The sequence below is a fragment of the Lolium rigidum genome, chromosome 7 (genome assembly GCF_022539505.1).
Source record: "Lolium rigidum isolate FL_2022 chromosome 7, APGP_CSIRO_Lrig_0.1, whole genome shotgun sequence".
Lineage (NCBI taxonomy): Eukaryota > Viridiplantae > Streptophyta > Magnoliopsida > Poales > Poaceae > Lolium > Lolium rigidum.
In genome coordinates, this window is record NC_061514.1 from 238,290,690 (window position 1) to 238,312,973 (window position 22,284).

Here is a 22,284-nt window from a genome sequence, read left to right on the forward strand (position 1 = left end):
AAATTCACTTAGTTGCATATCTAGAGAATTTACCTTTTGTGTCAAGCCTAAATTGAAAAAGAACTAAAAATTGGTTAGCACCTATTCACCCCCCCCCCTCTAGGTGCGGCATACGATCCTTTCAATCCATCTGGCCTTACTGAAATGCTTCAATCAAGACGAAAAACATTATTTTTTTACCACAATAGCTTAATAGAATCAACACTGCAGTTCAACACATCGAGACCTGGCCACTACTGTAACCTACAAAACTGAACTAAATCAGGATGCTAATTCGAGGAAGATCATATTTTTCTGGTTCTAAGAGAAGAAAAGGCCCACATCGACCATCACATCTGAAATATAATTGACTGCGGAACGGGAACATGGAGAGGTACGTAGCTCTTGCCTTTAGCCCTCTACATGCACACATCCTCACGGCCTTTGTACTTTGACCACGGCCCTAGCATATAGAGTACATATGCAAGCAGAAAGAGGGTCAGAATGAAGCAGAATAAAAAATGTCTTCAGTAGAACTATAATGTTTTTTTCCTTTAATGCTCCAAATTTTTGCACATAACTCGGTAATGTTTATCAGTACAAAACGACCTAATATCTATATCTGTCATCCGGTTATAGAATCTAACTACATAATGCTGTCCGAACTTGATCTCACATTCTTTTCATGATAGTAATAGAAATAAAGACAACTTTAAACATTTTTTGATATAAGCCCAAAGATAATTCATTCATAAATAAAAAGGTGTTGGCTAGTATAGCAGTATTGAGCCTTATTACCTGAATTCCCCATAGATATCTAGCATACACCGGTACCTACTCATGATAATCTTGTTGATACCCGTGGCTAGTTACATGAAATAAAAGGAAATGATGTGATTAACCTACAGTTGTACCTTATGTGATGATTTAGAAAGAAACACCATATTTGACTCACCCCTTTGTTGATCTGCTAGTGCTAGCCCTATCCTCCCTCCACGCGAGCACGTGTCATCAGCTCCTCCGACCAATTTTCCCTCCTCGGGTCCTGGGACGGCAAGATCCGGTGATATCGTGGCCCGTGGCCATCAGTGGGGTCAGGGCCGTGTCATCATCTCCCTGGACGCCTCAATGGCGCATCGACTGATCTCCTCCTCGCCGATCTCCTCGAGGAAGCCATAGGAGGAAGTGGCGCCGGAGGAGGAAGTGACACAGGATCGCGAGCTAAAGAGCACCCCGGCTTATACTTATGAATTCCATAATATAGATCATAGAGACAACTCAAGTAACAATCATGATTACCAGAAGATCACCATTTCAGGATTTGAGTTCCTCACCAGCTGATACTTCTGAATTCCATCTGGCTATCGTAAAAATTGAGATGTTACAAAAGTATCAGTGTCCAATAAATTAATTGGAAGCCTATGTACTCCTCTAAATCTGACCCAAACTATTAAATAATCTTAATAGAGAAGTAGTTCTCACACTTGAGAAATAAACCCAAAATATCTTCAATTGCCGAGTAGACCAAGTTTATCAGATATACTCATGTGGTGATACTCGCCTACTCAAGTAGACGAATCATCTATGCATAGCATATGTAAAACTACACGCTAGTGTGAAACGATTATAGATAGATGAACTATTCAGATTACCCAAAATAATAGCGGGTACTTCCTGATTAAAAAGATGAACGATTCAGAAGAGAGCATATGTAAAATGGTAGGATTGTTATGTACCTTGCAAATTTAGGTAAGCAGATTATTATGTCTCTCATGGTTACGAGCCCAGTTAGATTCTGAAACATTACAATGCACAACCCCAAAGTTCTTTCGTTCACGTGGTATTGGACCATGTCCTTAGCAATTATAAAAGCCTGAATTGTCAAAGCTGCACAATGGTCACACAGAACAACAAATACACCAGAGGCATTAAATCAAATACTTGAAGAGCAATCGACTTCACCTTATTAGAATGTCGTGGATACGATCCGGAGCGGGGTGTGGATGTATCCCGTGTCGGCGGCCTACCTGAGCACGATACAACCGACACATGGATGCTCCCTTACAAGTATCTAGAGCTTGAATTCAATCTTCATTCTAGGATCCACAAATATGCAGATCGAGAAGAATTCGAGGGCCACGAGTACTACCTGTAGAACTTGAAGGGGACGACAATGACGAGGCAGAGCGTGAGTTTGAAGTTAAATCGGCCCGACGAAGTTAGAAATTGGCGAGCGATTCCTCGCTCCCAACGCTTCGTGCATGGCCTGGCAGAGGGGAGGAGGACGGGGCTGGAGGTGGAAATGCATCTGAGGAGCATGGAGGTACCGACCTATGAGAACGAATTTGTTGTCATGGGAGGCATCTCTGGAGCTTGTCAATGTAGCGAAAACATTTACCATCAGCCGCCGTGGTCTCTGATCAGGTCGGCATGTTGCGGTGCATAGAGGCGGCTAGGCTCGCGTGGCAGCCTCGTGTGCTGGCTCGTGGAGACTGACGGCGTTGACGGTCGATGCGGCGGCGCCATTGGGACTCGCGCGACATCGGCAAGTAGGCTTGAATGGAGGTATCTCTTACTGGCTCGTGGCGGACGACGGCATGCTGGATCGAGGCGGCGGTGTCGCGGAGACTCGCGCGGCGGCGATGAGCAGGGTCGTGTGTTTGGCGGCCGACGGCGCGTGCAGGATCGAGGCGGCGGTGCCAGAGAGACTCGCCCACGGCGACCGATAGGCTCGTGTACCGCCAGCACAATGTGGCAGGGATGTTTCGGAGTCTGGGAGATCAAAGCGATGGTGATTTTTGGGGAACAAAAGGAGAGATAATTGTCTCCGGGCGTCCCATTTTATTTTCCAAATATGTGGATATGATGTATTAATGAGATTTATGTAGGCTGAAATCATGGAATCTTCCTAGACGTCCTATTTTATTTTCCAAATATGTAGGCTGAAATTATGGAGTCTTCCCATTCTATTTTTCAAATATGTGGATTCCAGCGGTGTGTTAATGGAATTTATGTAGGCTGAAATCATGGAGTTTGGGTGTACGTTCATTTATTTTGGAAACTTTCTAAAATCTTGTGGTTTTGTGGGAGGACGAAATGGTCTTATGAAATTTAGGGGTTTATTATGTAAATGCCCGAGGAAGGTAATTTGTGAGATTATCATAGCGTGATTTCTGGGATGATGATTCCTAAAGCGGCCCAGGCTGATTAAATGCGCGAGTTGATATTCTAGGAAGGTTAGGACGGCCAAAGTGCTGGATTGCAGCGTGAGTGATATTGACTGATTGATTACTGGATTGGAGCGTCAGACTTTCCCTGTTTTGGTGGAACGGACGACCAAAAGGACGACGAAAGTAGGGGAGAAGGGGGAACACGTTCGTTCTTTTTTAATAAGTAGTAGAGAAATCCTGTAAGGCGTTCACTGTTCAGTTGGCTGTGACCTCTGAAGAGTTCTGTACGGCAGCTGCAGCAGCACTAGCTCTTGTTGTGGCTGGTATCTTGTAAGATGCCAGCAACAAATGTGATTAAATCTCCCCATTTCTCTCAATCCATCAACTCCTCATGACTGGGTTAAAACTGAGCCTTTGGGTTTGATTCGAATTCAGGTAGGCCACAAGTGCTCGAGGAGCACTGACTGCGGCGCCAGGCAATGGTGTTTGGACTGCAAACCAGAGCTCACCGGCTCCCACTGTGTCCGCTCCACCGCCACCAACTCCTTCCAACTCGTTGTAAGAGCTCGTTTCTTCACGTTGTTTGTCACCTTTTTTTCCTCTGACAAAAAAGGAATATATAAGGACAAACAGGTGAGCGTACGTTTGTTTAGGATTTTGGATTCCTGTATTTCTCTTTTCACAAATCTTTACAGGCTGGCTAGATCTATTTTCAACCAAACACAGTGTGATCTCAAGAGTTTGGCAAACTGTAGTTCGCTGAAGAGCAAAAACTCTCATTGAAATTTTGTTTAGCATGTTTACATGATTATGTTTATGTAAGGCTCGTGCCTGTACAACGTGCGACCTGCACGTGTAACATACAAAATCTAGAGTTAAACGCTCCTGCATGTATCCTGGCGCGTAGAGATTTAGATAAGATGCGGGAGGGCGTTATGTCCTAATTTTCTCCCCAAAACTGATAAGTTTGATGTTTCTCAAAATACCCTATTGGGAGTATATAGGACTCAGTTTGGACTAGGTAGTCAAGGAAATCATGATGAAAACAACTTCTTTTCATATCCCTAATGTTTCTTCCTCCATTGGTTTTGGTCTGGCCTTCTTCAGAATAACTCGTTGCCGTTCAACAAGTACGCCTATCTCACGACGCACAACTCATACACCATCCTCGGGGAACCATCGCACACCAGAATCCCACGTGTCACCTTCGACAACCAGGAGGATACAGTCACTGATCAGTTAAATGTAGCTTCTGCGTCACCTGATAAATTCTTCTGTTGCTCCACATTTCCTATCTTATGCACAGAATTTCTCATACAAGTTGCAATGTTCCACAGAACGGTGTTCGCGCACTAATGCTCGACACATATGACTTCAAAGGAGATGTATGGCTGTGCCATTCGATTGGAGGAAAATGCAACGATTTCACTGCATTTGTGAGTGCAACTACTGATTGGTCCTTTCTCACTTATCTCCAACAGTTGAATTTTCAGAGTCCAGTGTATGCTAAATATGTAGTCCTTAATTGTAGGAACCTGCACTGGACACATTCAAGGAAATCGAAGCATTTCTTTCAGCCAACCCATCCGAAATCATCACGGTGATCCTGGAAGACTACGTCAATGCCCCGAATGGCCTGACAAACGTGTTCAGGGCCTCTGGCCTGCAAAGGTACTGGTTTCCGGTGTCGAAAATGGCGCAGAACGGTCAGGACCTCTTGTCGGTGGGCTGGGTCGTGTGGGGATTAAAAAAAACAGGGTGCGGGTCGGTTAACGGCATTAGTTCTCGATGCGGTGGAAAATAGTCAACAAGGCCAGCAGTAGCAACAGGGTGGCTATTCCTATTTTGCTACTGTACATACAATCGTATCTATACATTGTTTCTTGTATTGCACACGGAATGCTTCTATTTCTCACTCTGAAACAAAGCACAATTTGAGGCCACAATAGCAAGTACTCCAACTGAACGAGGGGCCCCAAAGAGACAACACTACAACATTATCCTACAAACTTCGATATATTACATTGGAGAAGAACAATGTACTTTTGAGCTACCAAAGTGTTTCTGAAAAAGCAAAATAATTACAGTGCCGTACTCAGGTTTATCTATTTGATGCCTGCCCATGACCTGAAAGCTCGGACATCTTCGATCCTTTTGCTCTGAGCTTCTGTTTTATCATGCAATGAACTCAAGTTCATATATAGATTCTTGTGCAGCTTCAGAAAGACTTGCCTATATTTCCACTTGTCACAGTAAATATTATGGGTTGACATGTAACTTGTAACCTCCATCACCCTTGAAAAATAGCCACCTCTGAGGAAATCCAAAACCAAGCAGTCAAGCAAATCCCTATCAACAGATATTTCTCCGCACTCGAGTCTGCGCTTTATTTCTCCCCACAGTATGGTGATCTCCCTATACATGCCTAGTGAAGAATATCCGCACAATATGTGGCAAAAGGTATGCAGATTGGGTCTAATATTTTGCTCTCTCATGCGCTTATATGTACTCATAGCATCTTCCATCATTTTTGCCTTGCAGAAGAAAAGAATTGAATTATTTAACTGAAAGGTTAAGTAGTCTCCAGGGTCATAGTGTTCAGTTTCTTCAACCAAACTGGAGAACAAAGATGATATAGTTTGGGGCATCTCATCCTTGAGTATGTTGGCAATGTCCTTTATGGTAAATGATGGACTAGTATGAAATTCAGCCATGGTAGATGCTATTTTCTGTATCTGTTGGAGAAGCCCATTGAATTCTTCGGGTTTATGCTCCTTCTCATATGCTCCCAGAAGAGACATGTAAGTACCAACCGTGACAGGAACCTTCGCTGATTCTAAAGCATCCAGGATATCATGAGCCTCATGCAACCAACCCATCTGAATGCATGCATTAATCACACCTGAAGCAGAAACTCCCTTTAGATCTTCTTCATGCAATGTAATAAAAAAGCTAGACAATGGACCCAGTTTCTTTGCTTTCACGCAGCCAACAATGAATTTAGCAAGGGCTTTTTCACTAGGAAGAAGATTTCCATCAACAGGAACAAGAAGGTTGCACTGCTTTGTTGTATCCAAAACAAAACCTTTATCCAGTTTTGCGGGGTCAAACATTATTCTATATCCACTTTTGAGGTTACCAGAGCCAATTTGTATCATACCCTGTTTCTGCACATCATTGTTGTCGAAAGTGTGTGACTTTCGTCGCCGATACAGTTCGATCAAAAGATCTGCAGCAGCATCCATGTCGTTATAACTGAACTGTAGGCTCAATAAACTGTCATAAAAATGTCGATAGTGCTGAAAGAATGGCAAAAGGGAATCAATGCTTTTTTTCATGGTGACCAACTCGTCTCGCTGCCCAACCATTTCACAGACACGAGCAGCAATCGCCATTGTATTCACATCGGCTACAACCCCAACCAATGACATCAACTCCATTATTTTCTGGGCTTTGATCATGCATTTGAAGTTAACACATGACTCCAAAACCATATTGAACAAGGTGACATTGTTCTTTAATGGGTCCAATTTCTTCAGTTGTCGCCTATCTGATATTTGACCCAAGAAACACTCGCAGGTCTCAGCTAGAACATCAGCAGCAAGATAAGATCCTACTTGTGATTTCACCATGTGCAAAAACACCATGCTGAGCATATCAACATCAGGAAGCTTGCCACTCTGCAGCATGACCCTAAGGGTCGCAGAGGCAGGGACAGGCGTCTGATCTCTTGCAAGTGCCAGAGCTAGCCTCATCAGCGAGCTAGTGTTGAGAAGATTGCCGTTGCGCTGATAAACTGACAGAACCATGTCATACGCTCTCTGAAGCCACCTCCGGCTAGATGTGTAGGACAGCGACACGATCACGCTGTTCAATACCCTCGGCTCGGGAAGACCGTGCAGGCTTTTGTAATTGCCGAATGCTCGCAGCGCCTCATCGAGATTGCCATCCTTGAGGCCAGCATCGATCATCCTTAGTAGAGTTTCACGGGACGGCGCTTCCCATGGCAGGGCACTTGTGCTCTTGGAAAGACGCTGTGCAGCTAGAACGCAATGCCTCCTCCATGACCCATTACGATTGGCCTAAAAAGAGTGCACAAAACATTTGTCTTAGATTCTACCCAACCAAAAGCAAGAGAAACTATGCAATATACAATCATACTTGAAAGGGAAGCTGCGAATTGTTTATCCAGGTAGTTCTCTTACAGTCAAGGCAGCTTCGGCAGCACGAGGAAACAGCAGGAGACCGCAGCAACGGCGGCACGCCTGGAGCAAGCTCCTCATTGCATCAATCCAGCATACTCCTCATCACGCTCCGACGATTAATACGACTAGATAGAGAGGTTCACAACTAAACCATCGAGATAAAAACAAAGAGTTACAAGCTGAGCCATAGGACATTGGAGACCTGGGAGGTGAGATTGAGACACAAACCTGGCCGGCCGCATTTCTCCCCGCCCCGTGGCCGCACGACGGCGCCGCCCGCGCGCCCCTCTGCTGCTATATTCGTTCTCCACCGATGCGCTGCGGCGCGCAGCCGCAGAATGAGATCGCCGCCCCTGAGGTCAGCTGCCCACTCGCCCCGCTCCTGCTTTTGTGTCGCCGCCGGCTCGCCGTAGGCAAGACGACGGGACTGGGACGGAGAGTTGGGGATTGCAACGCAAGTTGGGCTTTTATGGGCCACGTGAGGCCCACCATTCACGGGCTGCAGCCCACACCTCACTGGTCGTCGTCCACCCACCCCCATTTCCCAGCTCTCCCTCAAAAGAAAACTCTTCCATCTCCAAAAAAAAAAACTCCCCCTCCCTCAAAGCTCTCCCGTTCCTCCAGCCGACTCCCGATTCCGGCGGCCGCTGAGCCTTCCGTTCGTCGGCGCTGCAGAAGAAGCGCCCTAGCCACCTTCCGCCTCCACGGAGGTAGCTCGAGTGGAGTGGAAGGCAGGAGATCCGTCCTCGCTAATTCCCTTTTCACGGTACGGAAGCCCTAACGCGCCCTGCTTGGGTTCTGATAGTGGTTTCTTATTTGGTGTGAGATTATGTTTCTTCCATTGTGAAATAGTTCAACCCAAGTATACTGTTAGCGGTGGATTTCGATTTGACTATTTGAATAGTAGCTATTTTCCCAAAATTTTGGAGCTACTTCTTGTCGCCGTACATTCTACTGCTCCCTCCAACCCATATTAGTTGCCACTAATGTAGATGTATCTAGACATATTTTAGTTTAGGTACATCCATACTAGTGGCAAGTAATATGAATCAGAGGAAGTACCGTTAAATTAGTTTGTTTGTGCCGCATATCACAATTACTTGTTTTATCAGGCTTGATAGAATGATAGCTGTGTCAGTGATTCCTAATACTCATCTAATACGCTGTATATGTGTGATAAAAAAAAATCAAGAATGGAGATAATGTGGTGTACATTAATCAGGTAGCCAATGTGCTGTAATGTTCAAAAAGGGAGATGGAGTTATTTTTAGAGAGCCGAAGTGCTGTAGATGTTTTCAGCATGCTTTTTTTTAGCAGCATCTGTACAAGGTTTATGATACCGCTGCTCTCTGTTTCTCAGACTTAGTAGATCATTTGGGACCAATGGAAGAAGAAGACTATAGCACGGAATCATCTAATGAAGAAGATGTGCAAGAAGAGGGTGAGAAGGAAACAAGCCTTGCCGAGGGTGATGTGTTTAAGCCAGTTGATATGGATCCAGAATGGGTACCCAAAGTAGGTATGGTATTCGATTCGGAAGAAGACGCCTTTCAGTTCTATGTGGCATATGGCTGCCGCTCTGGTTTTGGTATCACAAGGAGATCTAACAACACCTTTGATGGTTTCCGCTATCGCTCTACATTCATATGCTCTAAAGGAGGGCAGTCTAGGTTGAGATCTGGTGCGACAAGGCCTGCAAGGAAGCGAGGCACAAAGACTGGCTGCAAGGCTAAGATGATTGTCAAGGATGCCCATTTTCAGAATCGCTGGGAAGTTATTGTTCTTGAGTTGGAGCATAACCATGCCCTGGATCCTAGCTTGCTTAAATACAAGAAGCACTTAGAGAACCTATCATTAAATCCACCTCATATGTCTGAGGCGCCACAGGATTGCTCAGCTGCTGCACATTCTAGTGGTGTTGGAGATAGCGGCATACCTTCATCTGCCCATATTGAAATCAAGACCAAGATAGACAGAAATAGGAAATTGAAGCTTGCAGAAGGAGATTTAGAAGCCTTGGTGAGTTTTTTCAATGACATGCAGGACCGAAACCCATGTTTTTTTTACAGTTTAGACATGAATGAGCAAGGACAGCTAAGGAATGTCTTCTGGGCTGATGCCAAATCACGTAGTTCTTACAATTACTTTGGTGATGTGGTTTCTATTAATATCACAAATTTCAGTGATCAGTATGATATTCAGTTTGTTTCATTTGTGGGGGCTAACCACCATGCTCAGCCAGTGTTACTAGGGTGTGGTTTGCTTGCTGGTAGATCTCTTGGAGCTTACGTGTGGCTTTTTGATACATGGTTAAGATGTATGAATGCTACACCACCACCTGCAATAATTACCAACTACTGTCATGATGTTGCAATAGCTGTTAAGAAGGTTTTTCCAAATGCACGGCACCGCTTTTGCCTTCGGCACATTTTGAATGAGCTTCCTGAGAAGTTGGACGGAATGGAAAAGAAGGATGGGATGATCACTACTTTCAGCACATTGTCCTATGATTCAGTTACTATGCCTGATTTTGACAAAGAGTGGCAAGAAATGACGCAGCAATTTCATTTGGACGGAAATGAATGGTTTTCCAGATTATATGAGGTCAGGTCGCAGTGGGCACCTGTTTATGTCAAGGATTTCTTTTGGGCGGGAATGTCTGCCACAGTCAGAAATGACAGTGCAGCTGACTACTTTGATGGCTGGTTGATGTCGGGAACGTCTGTGAAAATGTTTGTCGAGCAGTACGAGGCAGCTGTTAGAAGTAAGTTAGAAAAGGAATCCTACGAGGATTTACAATCATCTCAGATGAGGCAACCTATGATGACCGGATTGCCTTTGGAGGAGCAAGCAGCTAAGATGTACACAGTAGAAATATTTCAGATGTTCTTGAATGAAATGGGGCATTCATTTCAGTGCAACTATAGTATACTTGATCGAACTGATTCAGGAGCAACATACATAATTTCAGAGCATATAAATCAAGCAAAGAAGGTGGAGTACAAAGTTGCTTATGACAGTGTTGAAGAGGACATATGGTGCATGTGCCGGTTATTCCAGTTTAAAGGTATATTGTGCAGACATGCTCTCACTGTACTAAGGCAGGAGCTTGTACCGATGATTCCACCAAAATACTTCATTCATCGTTGGTGCAAGGATTGTAAACAAACTTGTTCTTCCATTTCCCGGGATGCCTCATTAGGTGCCCAGGAATTGGGAAGCTATGATGATCTCTACAAAGTCGGCCACCAATACTTTGCGGAAGTAGTGGAATTGGGTTCCGTGAACTCAGAATCAAAAGAGTATGCTTTGTCAATCATGAGGGAGATCAGGGATAGAGTGATTTCCTATGAAAAGTCACTAAGAGATCAAAGGGTTGACAGTCAAGTTTCAACTGCCAATTTTGCATATAATCCGGTGAATGAGGATTTTACGGATGATGCATTGCCCATTTCTTTAAATACGAAGGGCTGGGATCTTCCGCAAGGTCAGTCAAAACGTTCTAGGAAGAAGAAACTGGCGACACCAAGTGTTCTTGATACCTTGAAAAAGAAAACTAAAAAGGCCTATAACAAGAGGAGGAATGCCACCGCGAACAATCTAAACACAACGGTCGCCACACCTGACAGCGTACCTGACAACATAAATGTATGTATCGTTACTAGATCCACAAATTTGATTATTCCTTTTTTTCACATATGATTGTTCTTGACAATTGACATTGATTTTTTTTTTTATCCATTAGGTGCAGCAGAATCAAGTAAATGAGGGATGGCCGTTAACATCTGCGGGTGCACCTGATGCTTACCCTTATGGAGTAAGCTAAAAAAAATCTCTTTCTAGTTTCCCCTCTCTTTGTTCTTAGTGGGGTTAGTGGAACTCTCATATGATAATGCTCATATTTTACAAATTATGTTTGGCTTATAGGTGGAGACCATTTCATTTGATTTGACACAATACAACAATGCGCCAAGCTTCCATTGGCCTGAAAGCAGTAGCAGGTCTCAGCTTGAGTGAAAGGAGGCATCAGTTCAGTTGTGCATGCACTCGAGTAGCCTGCTTTCTAACACGACCACATGATGAGTGGAGTTAGTGGTGGTCGTTCAGGTTCGGCATTAGTTTCTCTGCTACGGTTGGTGAAAAAAGCTCGAACTTGGCTGAAACTAGTATATGCTATCGACTTCCCACCCAGGTCTAAGGTTTTGGCTAATGCGATGACTTGTCTGCCCTGATTTTGAGCTCCATGTGATGTCCCACCTGTACATACTCATTTCTGTTTTTTCGCGCCCTTAGATATTTGCTGCTCCCGTTAATTAGGTTTGTCTGAATCTTTCAAGGTAGCTCAACTTACATGAATAATTCGATCTGAGGTTATAAGGACGTACATTCTTGTGTATTGTAATGTATGCTTTTTATTATTTAATAAAATTTACTTGTCTGAAGTTGCTCAGGTGGTTTTTGAGTTGCAAACCTTGTAAATTTACTCGTTTATCCAATAGAATAGTAGAAATAAAAGTTATCCTTTTGTTTCACACAACTTGTTCAGGTATCCTTCTTGATCACATCATTCTTTCCACTAGCATAGAATCGAGTTGGTCTAATACTTGATTGGTCTTCCTTTAACTGAATATTAGCATGTACAGTTCTAATTTGGTCAGCCCTTGATGTATTGTACTCCCTCCTTTGGGTAATGCATTGGTTTCAGCGTTTTTCAAATATTAACTTTGCCCATTACCTTTTTAGATTTTAGATTACTTTGTTCGTAGATCGCCACTATGTGAGTAATAATTCTTCATATATATAAAATTGTCGTACTGTTGAAACTCATCTGAATATCTGATAGAAAATGAAGTTAACGGTTCAGGATCTGCAGACTACAAAACAGGTGTGAGCAGGAGCTCATGCGGGATGCAGGAGGAACACTAATTTGGTTCACGCGCGGAATGGGTCGCCGCTGATAAGAACCGTGACCCAACGTGGTCACCCATTTTTTGGCATGTCCGTTTGGACCAAAATTCAGCCCAAATTTGGGCTTATTTTGCGTCCTCGCAGACATGGCTCGGACGCATCTCGTGTCCTCTTGGCTAGCCTATCGGCGACCCAAAACCATTCCACCCACCCATCCTCCCTGTTAATTCCAGCCTCGGGTCGTAACCGCAGATTTGGCATTGAATCCACCGCCTGCTGCCACTGCCGGGACGAGCTCGAGTTCGGGGCTTCTTGCTAGACGAGGACGGGTGGTCTTGCTGGTGGCGAAGGAGCTTTGCCCCGCAGCTACCGCTGTTCCCACCCCTTTCCATTTGCATCGCCGACACAACCCGCCAACGTCACCACAACAACCTTCCCCGTCGCTGGACGAGGCCGGCTTCGCTCGCTTGCTACCCTTTCTGGCCAGGCTAGGTTGCCCTCTCACCCTGCAGGTCTCTTCCACAGCCGAGAACTGCACCGCCCGCAAGGTGTTTGCCCTCACATGGAGCCCGTTTTCTGGCACGATTGTAGTTCTCTTTTCCTCGAAAAAAATGTCGTGAACAACTTGAGTAGATCATTGCCAATAGCGGAGACAAGTTCTTCAACCATGCCATTGATACGTCTTCAGATGATGACTCCGACGATGACTCCAAGTTGTTGATGAAGGCGGCGCTTCTCATTCATGACCACACTACAAATGCCAAGGCCTCGTGGATTTGTCAAGGGACGTGCCAGGGCGTTGGATCGTATAAGAGAAGTGAGCCATGTTTAACTCTTCGGCGACTACTTCCACCGTACCAACCCAATGTACGCCGTCGTTGGTTCTAGATGTCAAGACCATAGGAGTCAAGATATATGACAGAATGCTTCATATGCCAGATGGATGCAATTGGTAAGGTGGGCGTTTGTTCTTATCGGAAATGCACAATATTGATTAGGATTCCTATGGGATTGCCAAATGATTTGGTAGATGTATGTGCGAATGAGTGAGTCCACATGCCTAAAATTAATTTACAGGTTCTGCACATCAATGGTTGCTACGGTCGGTGGAGAATATTTAAGAGAACCAATGGTGTGGACACAATCCGCTTGTTGTCAATCAGGGGTTTCCTGAGATGTTTGGAAGCATATATTGTTGCACCGGGGTGGAAGAACTATATATTTAACTAGCATGGTCAATATAAGAGACATGTCGGAGAGTGCACCCTCATACTTGAAGCTTTGGCTTCAAAAGACCTATAGATTTGACACTCTTTTTTTTAATGGTTGGTTCACATAATGACATCTACATTATGCAACGCTTCCCGGTGTTCTCTAGGGTTGTAGAAGGGTACTATAACAAAGGGTACCATCTGGCTGATGGTATCTACCCACCTTGAGCTACATTTGTGAACATAACCCGGACACCTATCAGCGAGAAACAGTCTAGATTTGCTGAAGAGAAAGAGGGTGCATGAAGATGTGGAACGGGTATTTGGTGTGCTACAAGCTTATTGGGCTATTACTCTGCGTCATATACCTGAGCATGGAGCGTTAATACTATGTGGGAAATGATGAGTGATCATGAACAATGTGATTATCGAGTCTGGGCGTGATAATTCGGTGTATGACCAAGATTGAGAAGGGTCAGGGCAAGTTGATCTAGCCCCGGGGCAGATTGTGGTTGTTTCCAAGACTTTCTTCATGTGTATCATGAAATCCACGATTTGGTTCACCACATGAAAAACCATGTAGAAAACAATGCAGAACTCAATCCATAGGACGCTTGTCTCATTTTATTTTATTTTATTTTAATTGACTATGTGAACTTTATATTTGCTTGATGGGGAACAATATTGTTGAATTGTGAATGCATAATTTGTGTAACCATTTCGTACTATTGAATTTTTATTTGTAGCATTTGATGATTGCATGGAGGTGTTGGGGGCTAAATGATCAAGGTTACAAAAAAAAATCGTGGATCAAATAGATAACCGCGTTAGGAGCATTTATACCAGCCTAATAAAAACATGCGTAAATGACTGTTAGCACGATTAACCAAACGGTTCGAATCGATCACAAAATGTATCCGAAATGGATGGCCAGTTGGCCACCCTGGAGATGCCGAAAATGTGAGGCCCTGTGATGTCGCGGAGACATATCTTGGGAAAGGACAGCACGGCCACCCTGGAGATGCCGAAAATGTGAGGCCCTGTGATGTCGCGGAGACATATCTTGGGAAAGGACAGCACCGCCTATATACAAACAAGTCTTTACCCTCTCTAGGAAACAGCTGGCGTTGCTCACTCGCCCCGCCGCTGACCAAATAAACTAGCCAGATGCGGTGCTCCGGTGGCCGTGCCGGTGTCCTCATCGTCGATGATCGACGCTGCTCCGCGAGATCTAGGCATGAACTAAGCTGCCACATCGCAGCATGGCCTATCTCCATATTCCCTAGCCGTGCTGGCGTTATCCACATACATCGTGCTAGGCTGCCATCTCTCGCTGATCACTTCGCATTCACTCTTTCGCCATGGTGGCAGTGACGAGCTTCGAGCTACTTTTTGTTTGTTTGTTTGTGTGCTTCTCTGTGCTGACGTCAGCGAGAGAGAGAGAGAGAGAGAGAGAGAGGTTAGAAGATAAAATTAAGATCAACGGTGTTGCTGAGGTGCATAGGAAGATGCAGATTAACTAGAGGTTTCGCATGCGGCTCCTTGAGAATTGAGATGAGCGAGAATGAGATGCTGCACTGCCCTGCCAAACGGGACGTACGTATACCTTGATAAGAGCATCATCAGATGATGTGAAAGAAATTTTTAGGGCACAAGAAGGCCAAACATACGTAGTCTCTATAAAAAAAAATGCGAAAGATCTCTATCAAATTTTTATAGCAGAAAATTTCGTGTCGCCCTAAAACTAACATTTGGTGCCCTGATTTTTCTCTCTCTTGGAAATGGTCTAAGAAAAGAATCGTGCTTCCTCCCTCTTTCTCTCTCTAGATATTGCTGCGACCGCATAACCGTGTCTGGTTATCACTCCAACGTACAGTCATAAATTGTGTCCGAAGCGAGTCACTGCCATGATGGCCCCTTCACTGCATCCGCACTGGCTCCAGAAGCGCAGCTTTAAGCTGCGTGCAGCCGTTGACATGTTGTCCGTCCCACGCATGGACCACAGGGTCGGTCTGAATTGGTTTTTTCTTTAGGGTATCTCCACCGACGCATTTCGGACGTCCGAAATGTCCGTCCGCGGACGCGATGTGGCCCAGGGCGACCGTTTGCGTCTTAGGTACCTCCAGCGGTGCCGACATATTTTTTTACCGGGGACAGCGTCAAGGTCGCTAATGGCGTTTTACGTCCCGTCGAGGACTGCCGCCGGCGATTAACTATTCCCGCGCGACGACGATCGTTCCCGCGCTTGCCCAATACATTGGCAAGTTTTGCCGGTGTTTCGCGCGCGCGGGAAACACCCTGCGCGCCAACGCCGTTTCCCGCCCCAACGTGGCTATATATGGTGGACACCGGCGGGGGCGACGGGCACACCTCAAGCTACCATCCATCCATGGCCGACCACATGAATTGGGAGCGCGTTGTTCACATGTGCCGCCAGCTCCACCCGGAGGAGGAGGAGGACGAGGTAGCCGCCGTCGGCGTTGAGGCGCAGCAGCTGGACCTGGAGGTGGCGGCGGCGGAGGCGGAGGCGGAGGCGGAGGCGGCAGAGCGCGCGGAAGGGCGCCTCGCGGCGACCAGGGCGGAGATCGCCAACGCCATGGCCGAGCTCGCCGACGCCAGGGCCGAGCTCGCGGAGGCGCGGGCGGCCATCGCGGCCCCTCCGGCCGACACCGTCATCCACGACATCGCGGACGACGACGTCCCCGTGCCCATGCGCTTCGAGTGCGCCGGCGACCAGCGGATTCTGCTCGCGTCCTTCGAGTCCCTGGCTGGGGACGCCCAGCGCCGTCAGGCTTGGCTGGCGGAGGAGGAAGCCCACAGCTATGCAATGGCCATGGCTGGGGTGTTAATGTGCTCCGACCTGGACTTGCTCCAGCGTAGGGGCCCTTCTCCCGCGCAGGTCGAGCAGGAGAACCACGAGCTGGAGGCCGCCATCGCCGCCAGGGATGAAGCGGTGGCGGTGGCGGCGGCTAGGGACAAGGCCCGCTTCGTCGCCGACATGGCGGCGATCCAGGCGGCGGTCCAGGCGAACGAGGACGCGGCGGCGGTCCAGGCGGCGGAGGAGGAGGAGGCGCGGGCGGCGGCGGTCCAGGCGGCGGCGGCGGAGGAGGAGGCCCAGGCGGCGGCGGAGGCGGCGACTGCCAAGGTGGCGGAGGCCCAGGCGCTGGCCCTGTGGGACAGCAGCCTGGCCGAGGCCCTCGAACGGCGCAGGCGGCAGGACGAGATGTCCGTTGGCCGGCGTGCGCGGCGCGCGGAGTGCGCGAAGCGCTCCCGCTTCGACAACGGCGCCAGCCCTTCCGGCGGCCAGTAGTACGGCGCGCGACTGCGAGTAACCGAGGCCAGTGTAGGCCGCGCGACGGCGAGTAGGTACGGCCGTTGTAGGTTTAGGTTAACTCGACTAACCATCTCTGTAAAGATGGTCCTTTTGATCAATCAATAGTAATGAAAAAATCTTTTGCTTCCCTAGTCATTGCCGACCAGGCCCGGATGTACCCAACGCGGACATTTTCCGCGACCGCCGAGCGTCCGCGGAGATGCAAACCTGGCGCATATTTGGGCCAGGTTTGCGTCTCCGCGGACGGCCCGTTCACTTTGCGTCGCCCCGCTGGAACAGGCCCTAGACGCATTTCCGGTCACGGTGGACGAAAATGGTCGCTCAGCGACCGTTTGCGTCGCGCCGCTGGAGATGCCCTTACAGAACATTTCTCTAGATTTCCTTTTCTTTATTACTCCCTCAATTTCTAGATATAGGGTGTGTTAAGATGTATTGAGTCCTTGAGCTGTACGATTTATGTAAACAGCCGGACTCTACCCTCGTAACCTGTATGTGCATATAAATAGAAGATCCTGAGGCGTGGCAGTGATACGTCTCCGACGTATCGATAATTTCTTATGTTCCATGCCACATTATTGATGATATCTACATGTTTTATGCATACTTTATGTCGTATTTATGCATTTTCCGGCACTAACCTATTAACGAGATGCCGAAGAGCCAGTTGTTGTTTTCTTCTGTTTTTGGTTTCAGAAATCCTAGTAAGGAAATATTCTCAGAATTGAACGAAATCAACGCCCAGGGGCCTATTTTGCCACGAAGCTTCCAGAAGACCGAAGAGAAGACGAAGTGGGGCCACGGGGCGCCGCCACACTAGGGCGGCGCGGCCAGCATAGGGCCCGCGCGGCCCTATTGTGTGGGGCCGCCGTGACCCCTCCGAGGCTGCCCTTCCGCCTACATATAGTCTTCGTCGCGAAACCCCCGATGCGAGAGCCACGATACGGAAAACCTTCCGGAGACGCCGCCGCCGCCAATCCCATCTCGGGGGATTCAGGAGATCGCCTCCGGCACCCTGCCGGAGAGGGGAATCATCTCCCGGAGGACTCTTCACCGCCATGGTCGCCTCCGGAGTGATGAGTGAGTAGTTCACCCCTGGACTTAGCAGTAGCTAGATGGTCGTCTTCTCCTTATGTGCTTCATTGTCGGATCTTGTGAGCTGCCTAACATGATCAAGATCATCTATCTGTAATGCTATATGTTGTGTTTGTTGGGATCCGATGGATAGAGAATACTATGTTATGTTGATTATCAATCTATTACCTATGTGTTGTTTATGATCTTGCATGCTCTCCGTTATTAGTAGAGGCTCCGGCCAAGTTTTTACTCTTAACTCCAAGAGGGAGTATTTATGCTCGATAGTGGGTTCATGCCTCCATTAAATGCGGGACGAGTGACAGAAAGTTCTAAGGTTGTGGATGTGCTTGTTGCCACTAGGGATAAAACATTGATGCTATGTCCGAGGATGTAGTTATTGATTACATTACGCACCATACTTAATGCAATTGTCTGTTGTTTGCAACTTAATACTGGAAGGGGTTCGGATGATAACCTCGAAGGTGGACTTTTTAGGCATAGATGCATGTCTGGATAGCGGTCTATGTACTTTGTCGTAATGCCCAATTAAATCTCACTATACTCATCATATCATGTATGTGCATGGTCATGCCCTCTCTATTTGTCAATTGCCCAACTGTAATTTGTTCACCCAACATGCTATTTATCTTATGGGAGAGACACCTCTAGTGAACTGTGGACCCCGGTCCTATTCTTTTACATCGAATACAATCTACTTGCAATACTTGTTCAACTGTTTTATGCAAACAATCATCATCCACACTATACATCTAATCCTTTGTTACAGCAAGCCGGTGAGATTGACAACCTCACTGTTTCGTTGGGGCAAAGTACTTTGGTTGTGTTGTGCAGGTTACACGTTGGCGCCGGAATCCCTGGTGTTGCGCCGCACTACATCCCGCCATCAACCTTCAACGTGCTTCTTGACTCCTACTGGTTCGATTAAACCTTGGTTTCTTACTGAGGGAAAACTTGCTGCTGTGCGCATCACACCTTCCTCTTGGGGTTCCCAACGGACGTGTCATCTACGCGCAATCAAGACTGTTTTCTGGCGCCGTTGCCGGGGAGATCAAGACACGCTGCAAGGGGAGTCTCCACAATCCAATCTCTTTACTTTGTTTTTGTCTTGCTTTATTCTATTTACTTTCTTGTTTGCTGCATTATATCAAAACACACAAAAAAATTAGTTGCTAGCTTTACTTTATTGCACTCTATATCAAAAACACAAAAAAATTAGTTACTTGCATTTGCTTTACTTATTTCAACATGTTTCCTTTTAATTTTACTGTAAAAGATATATCTGTGGGACAAGGGTCTATAATTGGAAGAGATAATATAGAAGAATTTTTCACCCATGTTAGTATGCATGAAGATCTTAAAGATATACCCCTTGCAAAAGCTGCCCCTACTTATGAAGATGCCTCTGTTTGTTTGGTACGCATGATGGAAGCTAGATTTATTAGTCTCAACCCCATGATACAACACATGTTTCTTACACTTTATGATATGGAGCGGGGGGAGAAGAGAGATTTTGTTCTAAAAGTCTTAGTGCGAGAATTTGCAGATATAGCTAAAGAAGCTAGAAAAGTTTTTAGTAAGCATGAGAGGCTTGGTACGATCACCGATTTTAAAAGAACACTTGAAAAAATGGATATGGATAGAATTAAGTACACTAATAGTGTTAATGATGGTGGGGAGATTAAAGCATCATTACCATGTAAGCTCCTAGCAATGCATGAAGCTCTAGATGATAATTATGCTTGGCTTGTTCCTGAAAATTTGTTTGATGAGAGTAGCAAGCCCAAGACTAATGAAAAGGGAGCCGCTGAAACCTATGTATCCAAAATATTATGCATGGTTGAGAAAACTCCAAACCCTGCTGTCGATACTTCGTCTATTGATAATACTTGATATACACTTTCTGCGCCTAGCTGAAAGGCGTTAAAGAAAAGCGCTTATGGGAGATAACCCATGTTTTTACTACAGTACTTTTATTTTATATTTGAGTCTTGGAAGTTGTTTACTACTGTAGAAACCTCTCCTTATCTTAGTTTTGTGCATTGTTGTGCCAAGTAAAGTCGTTGATAGTAAGGTTCATACTAGATTTGGATTACTGCGCAGAAACAGATTTCTTTGCTCGTCACGAATTTCGACCTGCCTCTCTGTAGGTAGCTCAGAAAATTATGCCAATTTACGTGAGTGATCCTCAGATATGTACGCAACTTTCATTCAATTTGAGAATTTTCATTTGAGCAAGTCTGGTGCCTCAATAAAATCCGTCTTTACGGACTGTTCTGTTTTGACAGATTCTGCCTTTTATTTCGCATTGCCCCTTTTGCTACGATGGATGAATTTCTTTGTTCCATTAATGTCCAGTATCTTTGTGCAATGTCCAGAAGTGTTAAGAATGATTGTGTCACCTCTGAACATGTGAATTTTTATTATGCACTAACCCTCTAATGAGTTGTTTCGAGTTTGGTGTGGAGGAAGTTTTCAAGGATCAAGAGAGGAGGATGATACAATATGATCAAGGAGAGTGAAAGCTCTAAGCTTGGGGATGCCGCGGTGGTTCACCCCTGCATATTTTAAGAAGACTCAAGCGCTAAGCTTGGGGATGCCCAAGGCATCCCTTTCTTCATCAACAACATTATCAGGTTCCTCCCCTGAAACTATATTTTTATTTCATCACATCTTATGTGCTTTGCTTGGAGCGTCTGTTTGTTTTTTTTTGTTTTTTTTTGAATAAAATGGATCCTAGCATTCATTGTGTGGGAGAGAGACACGCTCCGCTGTTGCATATGGACAAATATGTCCTTAGGCTTTACTCATAGTATTCATGGCGAAGGTTGAATCTTCTTCGTTAAATTGTTATATGGTTGGAATCGGGAAATGCTACATGTAGTAATTCTAAAATGTCTTGAATAATTTGATACTTGGCAATCGTTGTGCTCATGTTTAAGCTCTTGCATCATATACTTTGCACCTATTAATGAAGAAATACAAAGAGCTTGCTAAAATTTGGTTTGCATATTTGGTCTCTCTAAAGTCTAGATAATTTCTAGTATTGAGTTTGAACAACAAAGAAGACGGTGTAGAGTCTTATAATGTTTACAATATGTCTTTTATGTGAGTTTTGCTGCACCGGTTCATCCTTGTGTTTGTTTCAAATAACCTTGCTAGCCTAAACATTGTATCGAGAGGGAATACTTCTCATGCATCCAAAATCCTTGAGCCAACCACTATGCCATTTGTGTCCACCATACCTACCTACTACCTGGTATTTCTCCGCCATTCCAAAGTAAATTGCTTGAGTGCTACCTTTAAAATTTCCATTCTTTACCTTTGCAATATATAGCTCATGGGACAAATAGCTTAAAAACTATTGTGGTATTGAATATGTACTTATGCACTTTATCTCTTATTAAGTTGCTTGTTGTGCGATAACCATTTCCTGGGGACGCCTTCAACTACTCTTTGTTGAATATCATGTGAGTTGCTATGCATGTTCGTCTTGTCTGAAGTAAGGGAGATTTACCACTGATTTAATGGTTAGAGCATGCATAATGTTAGAGAAGAACATTGGGCCGCTAACTAAAGCCATGAATCATGGTGGAAGTTTCAGTTTTGGACATATATCCTCAATCTCATATGAGAACATTAATTGTTGCTACATGCTTATGCATTAAAGAGGAGTCCATTATCTGTTGTCTATGTTGTCCCGGTATGGATGTCTAAGTTGAGAATAATCAAAAGCGAGAAATCCAATGCGAACTTTCTCCTTAGACCTTTGTACGAGGCGGCATAGAGGTACCCCTTTGTGACACTTGGTTAAAACATGTGTATTGCGATGATAATCCCGGTAATCCGAGCTAATTAGGACAAGGTGCGGGCACTATTAGTATACTATGCATGAGGCTTGCAACTTGTAAGATATAATTTACATGATACATATGCTTTATTACTACCGTTGACAAAATTGTTCCTTGTTTTCAAAACCAAAGCTCTAGCACAAATATAGCAATCAATGCTTCCATCTGCGAAGGGCCCTTCTTTTACTTTTATGTTGAGTCAGTTCACCTATCTCTCTCCACCTCAAGAAGCAAACACTTGTGTGAACTGTGCATTGATTCCTACATACTTGCATATTGCACTTGTTATGTTACTTTACATTGACAATATCCATGAGATATACATGTTATAAGTTGAAAGCAACCGCTGAAACTTAATCTTCCTTTGTGTTGCTTCAATACCTTTACTTTGATTTATTGCTTTATGAGTTAACTCTTATGCAAGACTTATTGATGCTTGTCTTGAAAGTACTATTCATGAAAAGTCTTTGCTTTATGATTTATTTGTTTACTCATGTCATTACCATTGTTTTGATCGCTGCATTCATTACATAT

At 45.2% G+C, this 22,284-nt stretch overlaps 2 protein-coding genes and 1 pseudogene across 3 annotated transcripts; 2 read left to right on the forward strand and 1 right to left on the reverse strand.

The window, feature by feature from the left end:
* The window catches only part of LOC124672571, a 9,431-nt pseudogene extending 4,478 nt beyond the window's left edge, over positions 1 to 4,953 (forward strand).
* A 174-nt stretch (positions 4,954 to 5,127) lies between these two features.
* Positions 5,128 to 7,620, reverse strand: LOC124675151 (pentatricopeptide repeat-containing protein At4g17616). The gene is made up of 3 exons (XM_047211219.1): positions 7,583 to 7,620; positions 7,355 to 7,499; positions 5,128 to 7,231 (listed from the first exon to the last, which is right to left on the reverse strand). Exons 2-3 carry the CDS (start codon positions 7,430 to 7,432, stop codon positions 5,255 to 5,257), a joined length of 2,055 nt encoding a protein of 684 aa, XP_047067175.1. The 5' UTR covers positions 7,433 to 7,499; positions 7,583 to 7,620; the 3' UTR covers positions 5,128 to 5,254.
* Positions 7,621 to 7,942: 322 nt separating this feature from the next.
* On the forward strand, positions 7,943 to 11,799 carry LOC124674554 (protein FAR1-RELATED SEQUENCE 6-like). 2 transcript variants are annotated; one of them, XM_047210598.1, is made up of 4 exons: positions 7,943 to 8,120; positions 8,715 to 11,002; positions 11,100 to 11,171; positions 11,282 to 11,799. In XM_047210598.1, exons 2-4 carry the CDS (start codon positions 8,738 to 8,740, stop codon positions 11,369 to 11,371), a joined length of 2,427 nt encoding a protein of 808 aa, XP_047066554.1. In that variant the 5' UTR covers positions 7,943 to 8,120; positions 8,715 to 8,737; the 3' UTR covers positions 11,372 to 11,799. The 2 variants fall into 2 exon arrangements, with proteins under 2 accessions (XP_047066554.1, XP_047066555.1); XM_047210599.1 differs by lacking the exon at positions 7,943 to 8,120 and adding an exon at positions 8,131 to 8,173.
* Positions 11,800 to 22,284: the final 10,485 nt, after the last annotated feature.